At 54.2% G+C, this 15774-nt stretch overlaps 1 protein-coding gene across 3 annotated transcripts in view; it reads right to left on the bottom strand.

Moving 5' to 3' along the window:
- The window catches only part of SRRM3 (serine/arginine repetitive matrix 3), a 190281-nt gene that overhangs the window by 51139 nt on the left and 123368 nt on the right, over nt 1-15774 (bottom strand). For all 3 annotated transcript variants that reach the window (XM_043531236.1, XM_037880792.2, XM_043531237.1), the window contains 2 exons: nt 4774-4899; nt 2904-2984 (listed from right to left, as the gene is read on the bottom strand). In XM_043531236.1, the coding sequence (XP_043387171.1) occupies nt 2904-2984; nt 4774-4899 (207 nt within the window). The remainder of the gene's footprint in view (nt 1-2903; nt 2985-4773; nt 4900-15774) is intronic.

Consider the following 15774-nt stretch of genomic DNA (forward strand, 5'->3'; position numbering starts at 1 on the left):
GGTCTCAGTGACAGTGTCTCTCTAGCTCTGTGTGCGTCTGTATCTCTGGGAGTGTTTTGTGTCTCTGTGTGTGGGTGCAGGTCTCTGTCACAGCATCTCGCTAGCCACAATCCTGCATCTCTCTCCGCCTCGGTGAGTGTCTCTGGATCCACGGCAGCTTGTTCCCAGCTAGGATTACGGGCAGCCTCCCCTCACCCTGTCTGACCCCAGCAATCCAGCCGGGTACTTGGCCAAGCCTGGCCGAACAGGCCGGCTGGGAAACGCTCTGCCGCCCCATGGCAGCTGGGACCCCTGGCACGCCCCTGAGTTGAACCACACTCACATCTAACAGGGTCACATGCTGACTCCGGGGGGGACGGGCGGAATTTAAGACTCAAAGGCAATGTAGGTAGCTGTGGGGTTCCTGCTAACATGCCTGGGAGCTGGGTGACTAGTTCCCATTGACCCTAAAGCTCGGAGCTGGCTTCGGACAGGCTCGGATTATCCTGACTCTGCGTATTCAGGGAGTCACCTTGCCTCTTACAGTGGTGACGTCATATCCATTTCTGGGGCCCTTCCCTCTCAAGTTAAAGCTTGCCAAGTGGTGAAAATGAACGTGTCACACTCCCTCCGAATCGACCTGTTGCTGGAGGGGGAGGCGAGACCCAGGGGGTGGCGTCGGGGTAAAGGGAGTCCTGGGGAACGGGGAGGGGACAGCCAAACAAACAGAGGGAGAGGGTGGACGGAGAGGAACGAGGATAAGGCAAGTGTTGGGGTTGGCAGGGGAATGCCGGGCTGGGGCCCAGGAGGGGAGTGGGCCCCACAGGGTGGGGGCAGGGTGGGGTACACACTCCTGGAGGGAGGGAGCCAGGAAGGAGCTAGCAGCCCTGTGTCCGACTCCTCTTCCTCGTTAAGTGCGGCTCTTCCCAGCCTGCCAGGAAGGCAGTCAGTCCTTGATTAATCGCCAGCCAGGCCGGGCTCATTAAACCTGCTGGCTCCAGCTTGGCAGACAGAGTCATTAGCAGTGCCAAGGCTGGACAGTCCCCAGCTCAGAGACTCCACGCCACGTGCCGAGGCCCCCCGGGGTGCCCCCGGTAATGGGGCGATGGGCGTGGCATGGCCTGATCAGGACTTTCTAGACACAAGCAGGGGGCTGGGGCTGAGTGGGACCGGTCGGCACACACCAGCTGGGGGCGGGGGTGCCCATGGAATGAACTGCGGCAGCTGTTTGCACAAGCTGTGGGGGCAGATGCTTTCTCCCCCCTGGCTGCCCCATGCAGGGCCGTAGCCGTGCGCTGGGTGGGCTCGGCCAGCAGATCCCCCATGCAGGGGTCTGAGCCCCATTCTAACACCTGCCTGAGCTGCCCGGCCAGCTGCATGGGGCAAAACGAGAGGGGATGGCACCCAGTGTGGCTAGAGTTCGGATCGCGCTTCATGGGAGACACCCCCTCTGCCACACTCCCCCTTCTCTCTAATACGCTCACCCATTGGGGGCCAGATCCTTGGCTATAGCTGTGCAAAAGGGGACCCCCAGCTAGCTTTATGTTCCCCCTGCACCTCAGCTCTCCAGACCGGGGCAGCTCAGGGGTGCGACATGGTGGCCAGAGGGGGGCAGGGCCCTAGCAGACCGATTCAGCAAGTATAAGCTAGAGCAGCCCGGTGGTCCCTCTACTTTATGTGAGGAGTCAATTTGGCCCTAGGATCGAGGGTAGGGGGGAATCCATCCCAGAGACTCTAGCAGGGCAGACAATATTGCCGCCATCTGCCCTGGGAATGCTGGGATTTCTGTAAGGGGCTGGGAGCCTGCCAGACAGCACTGTCACCGCCAATTCATACGGGGTGTGGGGTCAGCACACCAGGTTGGGACACACAGCAAGTGAGCGAGCATTTTGCACCAACAGCTTCCAGTCTGGGTGGAAAACACTCCAAAGAAACTTGCAATGAAGCCATAAGACCACCCAGAGTCCATGGAACCAGCCCTGGCCATTTGTCATTTCCGGGGGAGGCGGCGTGGCTGAAGCGCTGGGTGGGGACTCTGGGCTCCTGGGTTTTTACGCACTGACTCACTGTGGATAGGGCTATGCTGCACTGGGAGGTGCTGCCCATGTAGGTTTCCCTGTTCGAGCTGGGGCTAGCGGCGAAGCCATGGCAGTAACCCTGGGTACTTATCCGAGTGGCTGGCCCATGCCGCCATGGCTTCGTTGCTCTTGTTACTGGAGCTGGATGGACCAATGCGAGCTTGGGTAGATCACCTGGTGTGGCAGGCACCTCCCACTGCAGAGTAGACGTACCCTAAGTGACCTTAGACAAGGCATTTTCCCCCTGCTTTGGGCCTCAGTTTCCCCATCTGTAAAGCAGGGATAAGGGAGCCCTTTAAACGCCAGCACCAGGGGGCGTCTCTCTCCCAGGCTCTCCTCCCCACAGGTCATTGCGGGTCCGCGGTGGGACGGGTCTGAGCCTGCTGCTTGGGCACGAGATGGGGAAGAGAAGGTGTTCCGGCAGGTGCTCGGGAATATCGGGTCACAGGGAGCAAGCCAAGGTCACACTTCAGGGAGAATGCCAGGACCCCCAGTCGGCCCTGCCTCTGCCCGGGGCCCCTGGGAGTCCCCGCGACTCTGAGAGCCAGCTCAGGGCATGAGGGAAGATCAAAGAAGGGAACCTCAGGCCGGGGTGGTGGGGAACCTTGGCCCGGCCCCATAGTGCTGGCTGCCCCACCCTATTCAGGGGAAGGGGAGAGGAGGGAGAGGGACGGGCAGAGAGAGAGGGTGGCTGGGGAAGGGAAGGGAGTGAGGGGTCCCCAGGGAGCCGGCTGGCGAGGGGTTGAGGGTCCTGCTTGGCTTGGGGTCAGGCAGGTATCCCCCTCCCAGTGGCAGGGGCTCATGGACTGGGCCAGAGGAGCGGGAAGGGGCAGGCAGGTGACTCACCGGCTCCGGCGATGACCCGATTTCTTTTTCTTTTTCTTCTTGGGCGGTGGCGAGGTGGAGCTGCTCATCCTCCTCTTCAGCCTGCGGCGGAGCGGAGAGGCTCAGGGCGGGGAGCAGTCACCGCGAGCCCCCCCACGACCCAGCCCCTGCGCAGAGCTGCGGGGGTGCCTTACCCCCAGTGTGTGTGCGTGGCCATGGCTTTCTTGGGGATAAAGGTGTTTTCAAACCTGCTTTAGGTGACATAGTAACTAACACATGTTAACACCCTCGTGTAGACGCAGCAGTTTGTCTCTCAGCATGTATGTGTGGGAGGATGTCAGCCCTACGGGGGAGCCTAGAATTTATCGTAAGCAGCTAACACCTGTTAAAACTACTGGCTGCTCCCCGCTAGGATAACAACCTACTGCTGCTACCCGCTTGCAGAGCTGTGCTTGTAGCTCAAGCACCAGAGGTCAGCGCTGTGATGGTGAAGGTCCCAGGCTTGAGCCGTTGTGGCAGGGGGAAGTAATTAGGGAATCTCAGCGGCGAGCGTCCAGGTGATCATTGCTTCGGAGATGAGTAACTGGCGTGCGTACAATACACCACACCGTGCTTCCCCCCCCGGCAGGTGTTGGATGCTCACGTTAGCGGACATGGCCGCAGAAGGAGAGACACCAGGCTTGGTTTCTGAAGCAATCTGCTGCCATGACCCAGCCGTGCTGCCTAGGAGCACCCGGGCTCGCCCTGCTCCCACTGATTGATGGAGTAGCTTGTCCGTGCACTTGCGCAGGGCCTGATCCAAAGCTCTTTGAAACCGACGGGAAGACTCTCCTGCACCATCATGGGCTTTGGATCAGGGCCGGAGTGCTCGGACCAGGTCCCTCTCTAGTGGCTCTCCCAGCCTGCCGCTTACTCCTTTAGCTCAGGGCTTGTGTTTTTGCTGCAGACGGGGGCTAACTGGGTTCCTTGGGGGCTGGCAGCTTGTTCCTTTGGACCCAGGTTCCTATGCCCATTGACAACGCTGACATCTGTCTGCATGTGTCCTTACAAGGGGGCAGTGCGGCGACCCCTTGTGGCGGACGTGTGCATCGGCATGGCGGCACCTTCCTTGGCAGAGAGATTCTGCAGGAAGCGAGAGGTCTGGCTTTGGCACTGGGCAGGCAGCACTGAAATGATCATTTCTTGTTCATCTCAAAGCTCAGGCTTTCCCCCTCCCTCGCACCTAACCACCAGAAGGAGGGAGACCATGGAGAGCAGCAACAACGGACACATTCAAAGGGCTGAAGGACTGACGGCCCAGAGAAGATTAAAAGCGCTAAAGCTGCATGGCTGGATTAAGCGGGCACACTCCTGTCAGCAAACGTGTGACGGCTGGAAACAGCTGGGCAGGAGAGAAATCTGCTCAGGGCACAAAATGTACGTGCAAATGAGTGCCCACCTGATGGGCACGCGCAATTCCCGTGCTGCGTGACACAGGCTGGGCACTATTCTGCGCTCACTCAGCCGCCCGCTGGGCCTGGGCCGTTGTTGCAACTGGGCACACACAGTAGGCCCCCGTCTCCCTGCACATGTGGCCCACAGTCCCAGTTTGACTTTTTCCAAACCGGGCCTCCTGTGTCTTTCCCATGTTGAACATCTGGCGAATCCCCGGCGGAGAGCAGCTCACTGAGCCCGAATCCCAGATCAGATGGGACTGGGAGGAGCGCTTGGTTCTCATGTGTACCCTTGGCCACCTGCAAACGCTTCAAGGCTGCGTGTGCTGGAATGGGAGCCTGTTCTCCTAAGAGCCCTGGCAGCATCCCCAGTGACTTCTGTGGGCTATAAGCACGTTCTCCAGGGGATCCGGGCATGGATCCGGGCATGCCCCCTGCCAGCCCCCCCAGCCACTTACCTGTGCTCTCTGTGGCTGCAGTGGTCTCGGTAGCAGTCGGCTGGGCAGTCACACGGCAGCAGGCAGCCCTCTCCGTACTCTGGGTACTCCATGGCGTACTCTTCCAGGTGGTGGTTTTCGATCACTCTGCCCAAGGGAGAAGACGCAGTTTGACCAGGCTTGTCACTGACTATAGACCAGGCCGTGCCGATACCACCGTCGCCCTAGGCCTGTGCCTAGCCTCTCCTTGCGGGGCACCTCTCCAAAGGCCTGGTTCGAGATGCCTTCCCTTCCAGCCAGACTAGTGCCCTAACCACTGGGCCATCTGTCATCAGCAATACAAGTGCTCGTGGGTGACTTTCCTTGAGCCCAGGTGCAGGCTCTGTTTCATTAAGACACGACTGCTAATTACCCTGGAATTATTCAGTGGCCCATACGTTCCTCTGGCGGCAGCAGCAAACCAAGCCCCAGGGACGGCAGGATTTCATGCGAGCGATAGAGAACGACATGGGACTGATAGTCCTTCGGGAGACAGAGAGCTGCCTGGACAGCAGCCCCATGCCACGCAGGTTGGGAGACCCATCCTACCAGAGGGCCGGGCCCCTTTTTGGAAAGCAATGATTGGAAGCAGTTCCTCCGACCGCTGCTCGTTCCAGCCTGAGATGGGATCTGAGCCCGACCTGTCCCAAGGGAGAGCAGATACATCCCTTTCTACTGCAGGGGCTTCCGCTCGGTCTGATCAGAGGCAACACAGCACCCAGCGCAAGGGGCTCCTGGTCTGTGACGGGGGCTCCTAGATGCTACCGTAATACACCTAATAAATAAATACAGCACCCAGCACAACGGGGTCCTGGTCCGTGACGGGGGCTCCTAGGCACTCCCACAACACATATAACTAACAATATGATGCCCCAAGAGGCCGTAGACCAGCCAGCCTCACCTGGATGAGCTTCACATCTGGCCCTTGTGGCCTTTGTTACAATGGAAGGACTGTTGTGGATGTAAATCACAGAGAGTGGACTTGATCCATCACGACGCCGAGGGACCAGTGAGCCCTATGTCAGCCCCAAGGCCCAAGAGGACTCAGCTGGGGGTCTGGCCTCTGTGTCTGATTTTCTGGGTGATGCTACGGGACCCATGTGACTTTCCCACACGGATGTTCTCCCATGGAGAACCCCACTCCAATCTCTAAAGAATCAGAATTCTGCCTCTGGCTCCTTTCGTCCATGGGCGTCTGGTAGTGCTGGGATTCCACCCGTCATGAGGAAACTGAGGCACGGGGAGCTGAAGGGAGTCACACAGAGAGGCAGCGGCAGAGAGGGGAACGGAACCCAGGAGTGCTGATGCCCTGCCCCTGCTTTAGCCACTGGACCGCACTCAGCAGCATGGAACCGACTCAAGGGGCTGGACTCTGGACCATGCTCTGCCCAGGGGGTGGGAGGCTCACGGGGGTGGCACAGAAGGCACCAGGATGAAGAACTCTCGCCGCCCCACCCCGCAGTGCCCCTGGCTTTGCCCGCTGAGATCAGGCAGCATCTCCACCAGACGCCTTCCTGGCTGCCCTACCCTCACGCACTGGGGCTCCTCCTTCCCTCGGCCCTGCTTGGTTGGAGCCCCACACTCTGATGGGGCTCGTGTCAGTGAGGGACATCTCTACTCCCAGGGAGAAGCAGCAGCGGGCAGTGCAAGGGGGGCAAAAGTGCCTCTAACAAAGTGCTACAGAACACCCCCCACACCACCATCGGGGGCTGCTGCCCATGTCCTAACCTCAGCAGGCCTGAGGAGCTGTACCCACGGACACACTGGCAGGGAAAGCCTCGCCGGGGGTTCAAAGGCTGCTTTTTCCCTCTGATCTCGGCTCTTCCCCCTCCCCGGGCATCACGGTATTCGCTGTTTCCCCGTTTGTTAGCTGGGTCCCCCAGTGGGGGACACATGTGGGCCAATGAGGGGGCCTGTCAATTTCCAGGGGAGGGAATGACTTTGCAGCTTAGTGAGCGGCTGAGAAAAGCGAAGAGGGTGCCCCAGGCAAGTGAGAGAGGCTCTGGGCAAGCCCTGGGGGCAAGTCACGCTTCTGAGACGCACGGCAGTCTCTGGGGCGGGCGTATGTGTACTAGGCACGGCAGCGGAAATGGGCCTCCCGTCTTTGCCCTGCGAAGAGCTGGAGCTGCCCAGCTGGGCTGGGGATTTCAGGCCACGGCGGCTGAGGCTCGGCAGCTGCAGTCACAAGGAACGGCTGGCTCGGGAGAGGTGACTTGACCCAGCCAGCCTCCCGTCTCTGCCCTGTCCCCTCCATGCCAATGACCCACGCTCATTTACACTCCTGGCTTCAGTGGCTTTTCTAGCTGTGCCTGCATCCCGCTAGTGTCTTGGGAGTTTGGCTGGTGCTACAGCATGAAACGTACTGCTGCCCGCATCGCCCATGTCAAGGCGATGTCCGGGCCAACGGCAAGGACGGGCACTGCAGAAGTTGCTTGGCTTGGCTGGCGACGTAGGAGCAGGCACTCTTGCCATTGGCTCCAGTGCCCGCAGAGAAGGTGCAGAGCACAGACTGATCTTCTGCCATGGCCGAAGCTGCAAGGGGGCATGGCGCAGAGCTGTTCTGAGCCGGGAAGCGGAAAAGCCATGTGACGGAGGAGATTGGGAGATCAACACTTGGCTCTACCACAGATTCCCTCTATGACCTTGGGCAAGTCACTTAGTCTCTCTGTGCCTCAGTTTCCCATCTGTAAAACGGGAATAATAATTCTGTTTTGTCTATGTAGATGGTAATCTCTCACTGTATGTGTGCACAGCACCTTGCACAATGAGGCTTTGATCTCAGTTGGGGCTTCCAAGTAAATAACAGTCAGGCGATAAGAGGGAAGGTCCTCGCAAGATAGGAGTCAAAGGATAGGAATAAATGGTCAGTTTTCACAATGGAGAGACGTAAATAGTGGGGTCCCCCAGGGGTCTGTACTGGGACCAGTCCTATTCAACTTATTAGTAAATGATCTGGAAAAAGAGGTAGACAGTGAAGTGGCAAAGTTTGCAACAGACACAAAATTACTCATGATATTTAAAGCCAAAGCTGACTGTGAAGAGCTACAAAAGGATCTCACAAAGCTGGGTGACTGGGCAGCAAAGTGGCAGATGAAATTCAGTGTTGATAAATGCAAAGTAATGCACTTTGGAAAACATAATCCCAACTGCACATACAAAATGATGGGGTCTAAATAAATTGTAACCACTCAGGAAAGAGATCTTGGAGTCACTGTGGATAGTTCTCTGAAAACATCCACTCAATGTGCAGCGGCAGGCAAAAAAGCCAACAGAATGTTAGAAACCATTGGGAAAGGGATGTAAATCCATGGTACACCAGCACCTTATATACTGTGTGCAGTTCTGGTTGCCCCATCTCAAAGAAAGAAAAAAAAAGAATTGGAAAAAGTACAGAGAAGGGCAACAAAAAGGATTAAGAGCATGGAACAGCTTCCATATGAGGAGAGATTAAAACCACTGGGACTGTTTAGTTCAGAAAAGAGACGACGAAGGGGGGAGATGACAGAGGTCTATAAAATCATGACTGGTGTGGAGAAAGTGAATAGGGAAGTGTTGTTTACCCCTTCACATCACACAAGAACTAGGGGTCATGTGATGAAATGAATAGGCAGCAGGTTTTAAACAAACATCAGGAAGTACCTCTTCACACACACCGCACAGTCAACCTGTGGAACTCACTGCCAGGGGAGGTTGTGAAGGCCAAAAGTATAACTGGGTTCAAAGAAGAATTAGATCAGTTCCTAGAGGGTAAATCCATCAATGGCTATTAGCCAAGATGGTCAGGGCTGCTACCCCAACCATCAGTTAGAACACATAAAGACAGCCTGAGGATGTTGCAGGCTCTGTCTGAGATCACTACAGTGGTTGCAAAATAAAGTCAATATAAAGGTTCAGTGGGGTCAGACCCCATTGGCTGGGGTCAATGGGATTGAGCTGCGGGTATGCGGGGCCCAGGAAATATCTTGAGTTGCTGGAGATGTTAGCCTGGATTTTCACAGTTCCCTGGGGCATGTGCAGTCCCTCTGTAGATCACAGAAGGATTATCCGGGATTAGCAGGGGGTAAGGAAGTCAATGAAGATCACGGGGAGAGGGTTATGCCAGGTTATCACTGAAGGGGCTTAGCCGGTGTTCTGTTGAAAACCGGGATGGATTATCTGAGGAGAAAGAAGGCTGAACAGCAATCTGGGGACTCAGCAGGATTATCTGGTCATTGGCAGGAGCTGCCTAAGATGACCTAGGATTTTGAGCTGCTCACCTGAGCCACCAGAGGGACATTTGGAGCTACTGACGGTCACCTTCAGTCCATCTGGGGTTGGAGGCCGTGTGGAAGTTAATTGCCAGGGTAACAGATCTCACCGCTGGCGAGTGAGAGCGTGCACAGCGGCCATGTAGGTTACCTGGGAACGGTTAGGGTCGCCTGGAGTGGTAGGACAAGGTTTTCTGAAGGTCACATATGGCCACCTGAAGGTGGGATGGCTTCAGTGTCAACTGAAGCTAGTCTGTGTGGGATACCCAGGCAAGCTGCTGGCTGAGGCCAGTCGAGATGGGGCAGGGTCTGGCTTGCCTGTTGCAGAGAAGCTGGGAGAAGACAGTTAATGAGAGGAATGGCATGAGGGAAATCCTTGGTGTCTTTCCTCCCACCAAGGGGTTTATCTGCTTAATACCAATGGGTGCAATCATGTTCCCATGGAAAACAAGGGGATTTGCCATGGGCTACAACGAAGGGCAACAGGATGGGGCCTGGTGACTTGTATGTCAGCAGCAACCTTTCGTTTAAGGATCTCAAAGCTCTTTGCAGACACCCATGAAGAGGCGTGCAGCACCCGTGGAGGGCTGGGCAGTATCACTGTCCCACTGACTAGGAGACATGGGTGCAGAGGGACAATACAGCTCCACGTTCAACCTCGGGAGCCCAACGGCAGTGAGCCGGCTGGATATTGGGCCTGGTTCTCCCAGGGGCACTGTGGTTGCTCTGAACACGGGCCGTTTCTTTACATGCCTAAATATGGCTTCAGGGGCCTAACCCCAGAATCTGAACACTTTGGTCTGAACACTTGGCTGCTGATCACACAGTAATTGAGGTGGAGAATCAGGGTTAGGACCCAGAAGTCCTGGCCCCCATCCTCTGCACTAGCCACTACTCCTGCATAGACTCATAGATATTAAGGTCAGAAGGGACCATTATGATCATCTAGTCTGACCTCCTGCACAACGCAGGCCACCGAATCTCACCCACCCACTCCTGCGAAAAACCTCTCACCTACGTCTGAGCTATTGAAGTCCTCAAATCATGGTTTAAAGACTGCAAGGTGCAGAGAATCCTCCAGCAAGGGACCCGTGCCCCATGCTACAGAGGAAGGCGAAAAACCCCCAGGGCCTCTTCCAATCTGCCCTGGAGGAAAATTCCTTCCTGGCCCCAAATATGGCGATCAGCTAAACCCTGAGCACGTGGGCAAGATTCACCAGCCAGATACCCAGGAAAGAATTCTCTGTAGTAACTCAGATCCCATCCCATCTAACATCCCATCACAGGCCATTGGGCCTATTTACCATGAATAGTTAAAGATCAATTAATTGCCAAAATCATGTTATCCCATCATACCATCTCCTCCATACACTTATTGAGTTTAATCTTGAAGCCAGGTAGGTCTTTTGCCCCCACTGCTTCCCTTGGAAGGCTATTCCAAAACTTCACTCCTCTGATGGTTAGAAACCTTCGTCTAATTTCAAGTCTAAACTTCCCGATGGCCAGTTTATATACATTTGTTCTTGTGTCCACATTGGTACTGAGCTTAAATAATTCCTCTCCCTCTCCGGTATTTATCCCTCTGATATATTTATAGAGAGCAATCATATCGCCCCTCAACCTTCTTTTGGTTAGGCTAAACAAGCCTAGCTCTTTGAGTCTCCTTTCATAAGACAGGTTTTCCATTCCTCGGATCATCGTAGTAGCCCTTCTCTGTACCTGATCCAGTTTGAATTCATCCTTCTTAAACATGGGAGACCAGAAAGGCACACAGTATTCCAGGTGAGTCTCAACCAGTGCCTTGTATAACGGTACTAAAACCTCCTTATCCCTACTGGAAATACCTCTCCTGATGCATCCCAAGACCGCACTAGCTTTTTTCACAGCCATATCACATTGGCGGCTCATAGTCATCCTGTGATCAACCAATACTCCTAGGTCCTTCTCCTCCTCCGTTACTTCTAATTGATGCATCCCCAGTTTATAACTAATATTCTTGTTATTAATCCCTAAATGCATGACCTTACACTTCTCACTATTAAATTTCATCCTATTACTATTACTCCAGTTTACAAGGTCATCCAGATCCTCCTGTAGGATATCCCTGTCCTTCTCTAAATTGGCAATACCTCCCAGCTTTGTATCATCCGCAAACTTTATTAGCACACTCCCACTTTTTGTACCAAGGTCAGTAATAAAAAGATTAAATAAGATTGGTCCCAAAACTGATCCCTGAGGAACTCCACTGGTAACCTCCCTCCAGCCTGACAGTTCACCTTTCAGTATGACCCGCTGTAGTCTCCCTTTTAACCAATTCCTTATCCACTGTCAGGGGGCTTATTCCTTCACCCACTCACTTCCCTGGTCCTTCTCGCATGAACAGAGGGCAACAATACCCGAAGTCCAAAGGTGCAAACAATTCAATGTTTATTGGGGTGAACTTCCAGCAAGCATGATTCCAGTTTCCTTCCTTAGTATCCTCCTTCCCAGCTCTGACACCACAGAGCCTTACACCTGTGTCCCTGTTCCCATTCCTGCCCTTAGCCAAACATGATTCCAATTTCCCCAGCCCCATTCCCTGTTTCCATTTCCCCTTTTAGCAAAACATGATTCCAACCCCCATTCCCTGTTCCCATTTCCCCCACCCGCATGCCCACCCCTCTACTTCCTGATTGACTGCAGACTATATAGTAAAACTTGACTTCTGCTTTGCTATACCTTAACCAATCATGTTCCTGAAATTTAACTAACCAATCCTAACATATTGTAACATGATTATGTACCCAATTATATCCCACCACCTTAATTAGTTTACACCCAGCAAAATTAATTATACAGCAGACAGAAACAATCACAGAACCAGACAGAGATTATACAGACAAACAATAGGAAAGTGGGAACTATAATGACAAAACAATACAGAAGTAAGGATTTCACATCCCAGCTATTGATAAGTGAGTTCTTGCCAGACAGGATGCTATCAAACTAAGTTTCCTTTTACATTTTCTAGGCACTTCCCTTTCTCTGGAGGTGATAGGCACTATCAGGACAGGATTGTATTCCTAACAGCCCAATAGCACCTTATTTCAATGTGACTAGTTTGGAATGTGAGGAGGCGACCGGTCGCTTCCCAGCTTATGGCTGCCTCTGTTGCTTAGCCAGAGATCTTAGCCTAAGAACAGGGCCTCAGACTGTCACAGTAAGAGAAGGCCCTTACACCGGCAGATAGTGATTTTGATTCTCTTTTGTACCTCTATAACTAGCCAAGTGATAAGAATACACCTAAATTCTTAGAGTATAGGCCTTTACAGACAGGCCTGAATATCTGTATCCTAACATCCACCTTTCAATTTTCATACTGATCCCCATCTTTTCCATTTAACTAATAATTCCCCAAGTGGCACGGTATCAAATGCCTTACTGAAATCTAGGTAAATTAGATCCACTGCGTTTCCTTTGTCTAAAAAATCTGTTACTCATAGACTGTAAGGTCAGAAGGGACCATCATGATCATCTAGTCTGATCTGCTGCACATCGCAGGCCACAGAACCTCACCCACCCACTCCCGTGATAGACCCTGAACCTCTGGCTGAGTTCCTGAATCCTCAGATCATGGTTTAAAGAGTTCAGGTTACAGACAACCCACTTGACCTCCCTGCTTCGGCCACCAAGGAGTCTGGGCAAGATAGCTGGTGAAATGCACTGTGGGAATGGGCACACTGACTTGGAGCCTCAAAATCCCACATACCCTGGAGGAGATTCAGTGCAATTCCCCATGCTGCCAGGCAGACCCTCCCCTGCAGGACGGTAAGGGACTAGTGCCGCACAGGGGAGTGGGACTCAACGAGAGCCCTGCACTCAGCAGACAGGTCCCTGCAATCCCCCTGCACCAGGAGCTTGGTGTGCGGGGCACCCCCAGCAGAGAAGGGGCACTGTGGGAGGGTTTTCCAAAGCACTCGGGCTGCAGCAAGCGCATGAGAAATCCGTGCTGACCCCGTGAACCCCGAGCAGGCCGCCCGGCTCCCAGCAGAGGCCTGTCGGCTGGAAAGTGCATGCTCTCTCTGGAGTCGGGAGAGCCTTAGCCCTGTCTACACTGCAATCCGAGCACGTGCAGACATACCCGAGCTAGCTTTGATCTAGCTAGTTCCAATAACAAAAGCAGCGTCTCCCCCATCTCTCTGTTCTCCAGTCCTCTCTCAAACCCCAGAGCAGTGTGAAAACTTGACCCGAGCCTTCCTCTGCCTCTGCATGCAAACAGTAACAGCAGTGCCCTTTCGCTTTCGTCCGGCTCGGGGGGAGGTTCGAACAGATAGATGGGAGGGCACAAAGGCTCGGCTGTGTCCTGCTGAGGCACCAGCCGCACCAGCGAATCCTCAAAGAGTACAAACAAAATGTTTTCCAGCTGCGCAGCAAGCCAGAGCCATGAGAGAGGAAGACGCAGAGCGTCAGAGGGCGGGAACGGGCAGCTCTGTGACTTGTTTTAAACGCAGCATCTTCTTTAGGCTCGTTGGACTTGGGCTCGGATGCTCCCTGCCTGGAGGATCGCTGGGAAAGGTTCCAGGCACTGGCTTCTGCTCCCACCACCCACAGTGAATTTGATCCCTAAGGGCCCCACTGCACCAGCAAACCGGGTGCCATCTGAATCAGATTTGGATACTCTTGCTCAAACTCACCCCTTCAGCAAATGCCCCAATTTCAATGGGGCTACTCCAGGAGCAGGGTAATACTCACTGGGAGAAAGGGTGTCGCCAGCTAGCCCCTAGGGAGGGAGGATGTGGAGGGGGATGGCTAAGGCACTAGCCTAGCATAGAGGAGCTTGGAGTCTGATCCTACTGACTCCCTGGCCCCAGCTCTTCGAAAGAATTCAGCCCCCAGCATCCCGGATTGACACAACTTTTTACTTTTTACTGGTTTTTCAAAAGTGGCCGGCTGCCATTGAGAACAATGGGAGGTGCAGAGTGCTTTTGAAAATCTGGCCCTCAATGCTGCATCTGTACAATGGGGTTAATAGCACTGCCTTTCCCCCACCATGGGTCTGTCTTGTGTGTTTAGACTGTCGCTCTCCAGGGCAGGGCCCATCTCCCCTGCCTGCCCTGGGGCTCTGCCTGGCTAGGTCAGACTGCAGGATCGGGGCCCAAAGCATCTGCAAATCACGGTGAGCTCAGAAACAAAGGCGCAGTTAAGGCTGGGCTAAAAGTCAGGCCCTGGATCTAAACCCTCCAGTTCTCCAGCATTTCAAGATCCCATATTCCCCACTGGAAGGGGGTAGCAAACAAGGACTGGCCTGAACCAGCTCTTAGCGAAATGAAAGTGGGGATGACATGGGTTAGGGTGAGACCCTCTAGCTGGCGAGTTTGAAACTGGAGCAGGTGGGCAGTGACTCCACATTGTTCCCCTCAGATGGCTCGCTGGGGGCCTACAGGGAAAACACTGGGCAGGTCTGTTCCTAGTGGCCGAGCATCTGTCCCATTTGTCCCTTGCGCTGGTAGCCTCAGCCAAGAGGCCTAGGGCTGAATGGGCCTCAGAGACAGAATTCTCCATCTAGGCCCTAAGGTTGGTCTCTCCGGGTCATCGGGCTGGCAGGGCAGCATGGGGAAGCTGCCTGGGCTGTACCCATTCTACAGACAGACAGAACATCCGTCCCCATGGCCGCCAAGCTGACCCAGGCCTTCCCGCGCTGAATCGGCTGGTAAATCATGTTCAATAATACAGCAGGCAGGGGCAGACAGCTCTGCTTGGAGCCGGCGCCCGGTGCTGAAGCGGGATTTGCAGGGCACGCGCTGCACGCAGATCTTCCCCTCCCTTCACTAGTTGCACCCTAGGGCAATTTCACTGACTCCTGACCAGCACTGAGGGACAGACCAGGCCTGAAGCCTTGACACTAAACCAGTGCTTGGAAGATGGCTCCTCGGCCGCTCATTAAGCATCACATGATAACTAGTGTCACATTCCTGCCAGCTGGAAACTGCATTTAACAGAGCTGGCAGGACCCAGCTCAGGCTTCCCCTGGGACTCCGACAGCAATGGATTTGTATGATGTGATTTACATTAAGGCTGATAAACGCTCTTCTAAACCAGCCTCACTTTGCGCCTCCTTCCCCTCCGCAGCCATTGAGCAGGGGATGACAAGCGGCAGCCTCTCCCCACGCACACGAACCTCAGCCACTCGGGGAGTTTCACCCAGTTAAGAGCCGAGTGAACAATGGCCTGTTTTAAGGGAGTGAAAACCAGGGTGTTGTGGACTCAACGTACAAGCCAGCTCTCTTCCTTTCTACTGCAAGTTATCCATCCTCCCAGGAGGCTGTCCAGCTGCCCGCCAGAGAGACAGGGACGGTGGCTGGTATTTGAAAGGCTTTTCTCAGGTTAGCTGCCTTCATTTTCCCAGTGGCGTGTTTCTCAGTGATTGAGTGGTGTGACATTTCAAGAAGACTTTTGCCTGGATGTGCATGCAGGCCAGGCGATGCCTTTAGAGTAAATAAATATAATTCTTGCTGGATTTTGACGACTTGACCAGGTGATAACAATCAGTACCATGAACAGCTCCCATGCTAGGCTGTCCAGGCTGGAGTCCCTTAGTAAAATCATCCCATCTGAAGATTTTTCTCCCCTTAGCTTTACTTAACCGTTCAGGACCAGCTTTTGCTGCCTGGATGATTTTTTTTTGTCTTCTCCTCCTGAAACCTGGGTAAGATTTTTTTCAGTAACAGCAGGGGGCCTCTTAGGAGATTAACAGGAG

The sequence above is a fragment of the Chelonia mydas genome, chromosome 17, assembly GCF_015237465.2.
Source record: "Chelonia mydas isolate rCheMyd1 chromosome 17, rCheMyd1.pri.v2, whole genome shotgun sequence".
Lineage (NCBI taxonomy): Eukaryota > Metazoa > Chordata > Testudines > Cheloniidae > Chelonia > Chelonia mydas.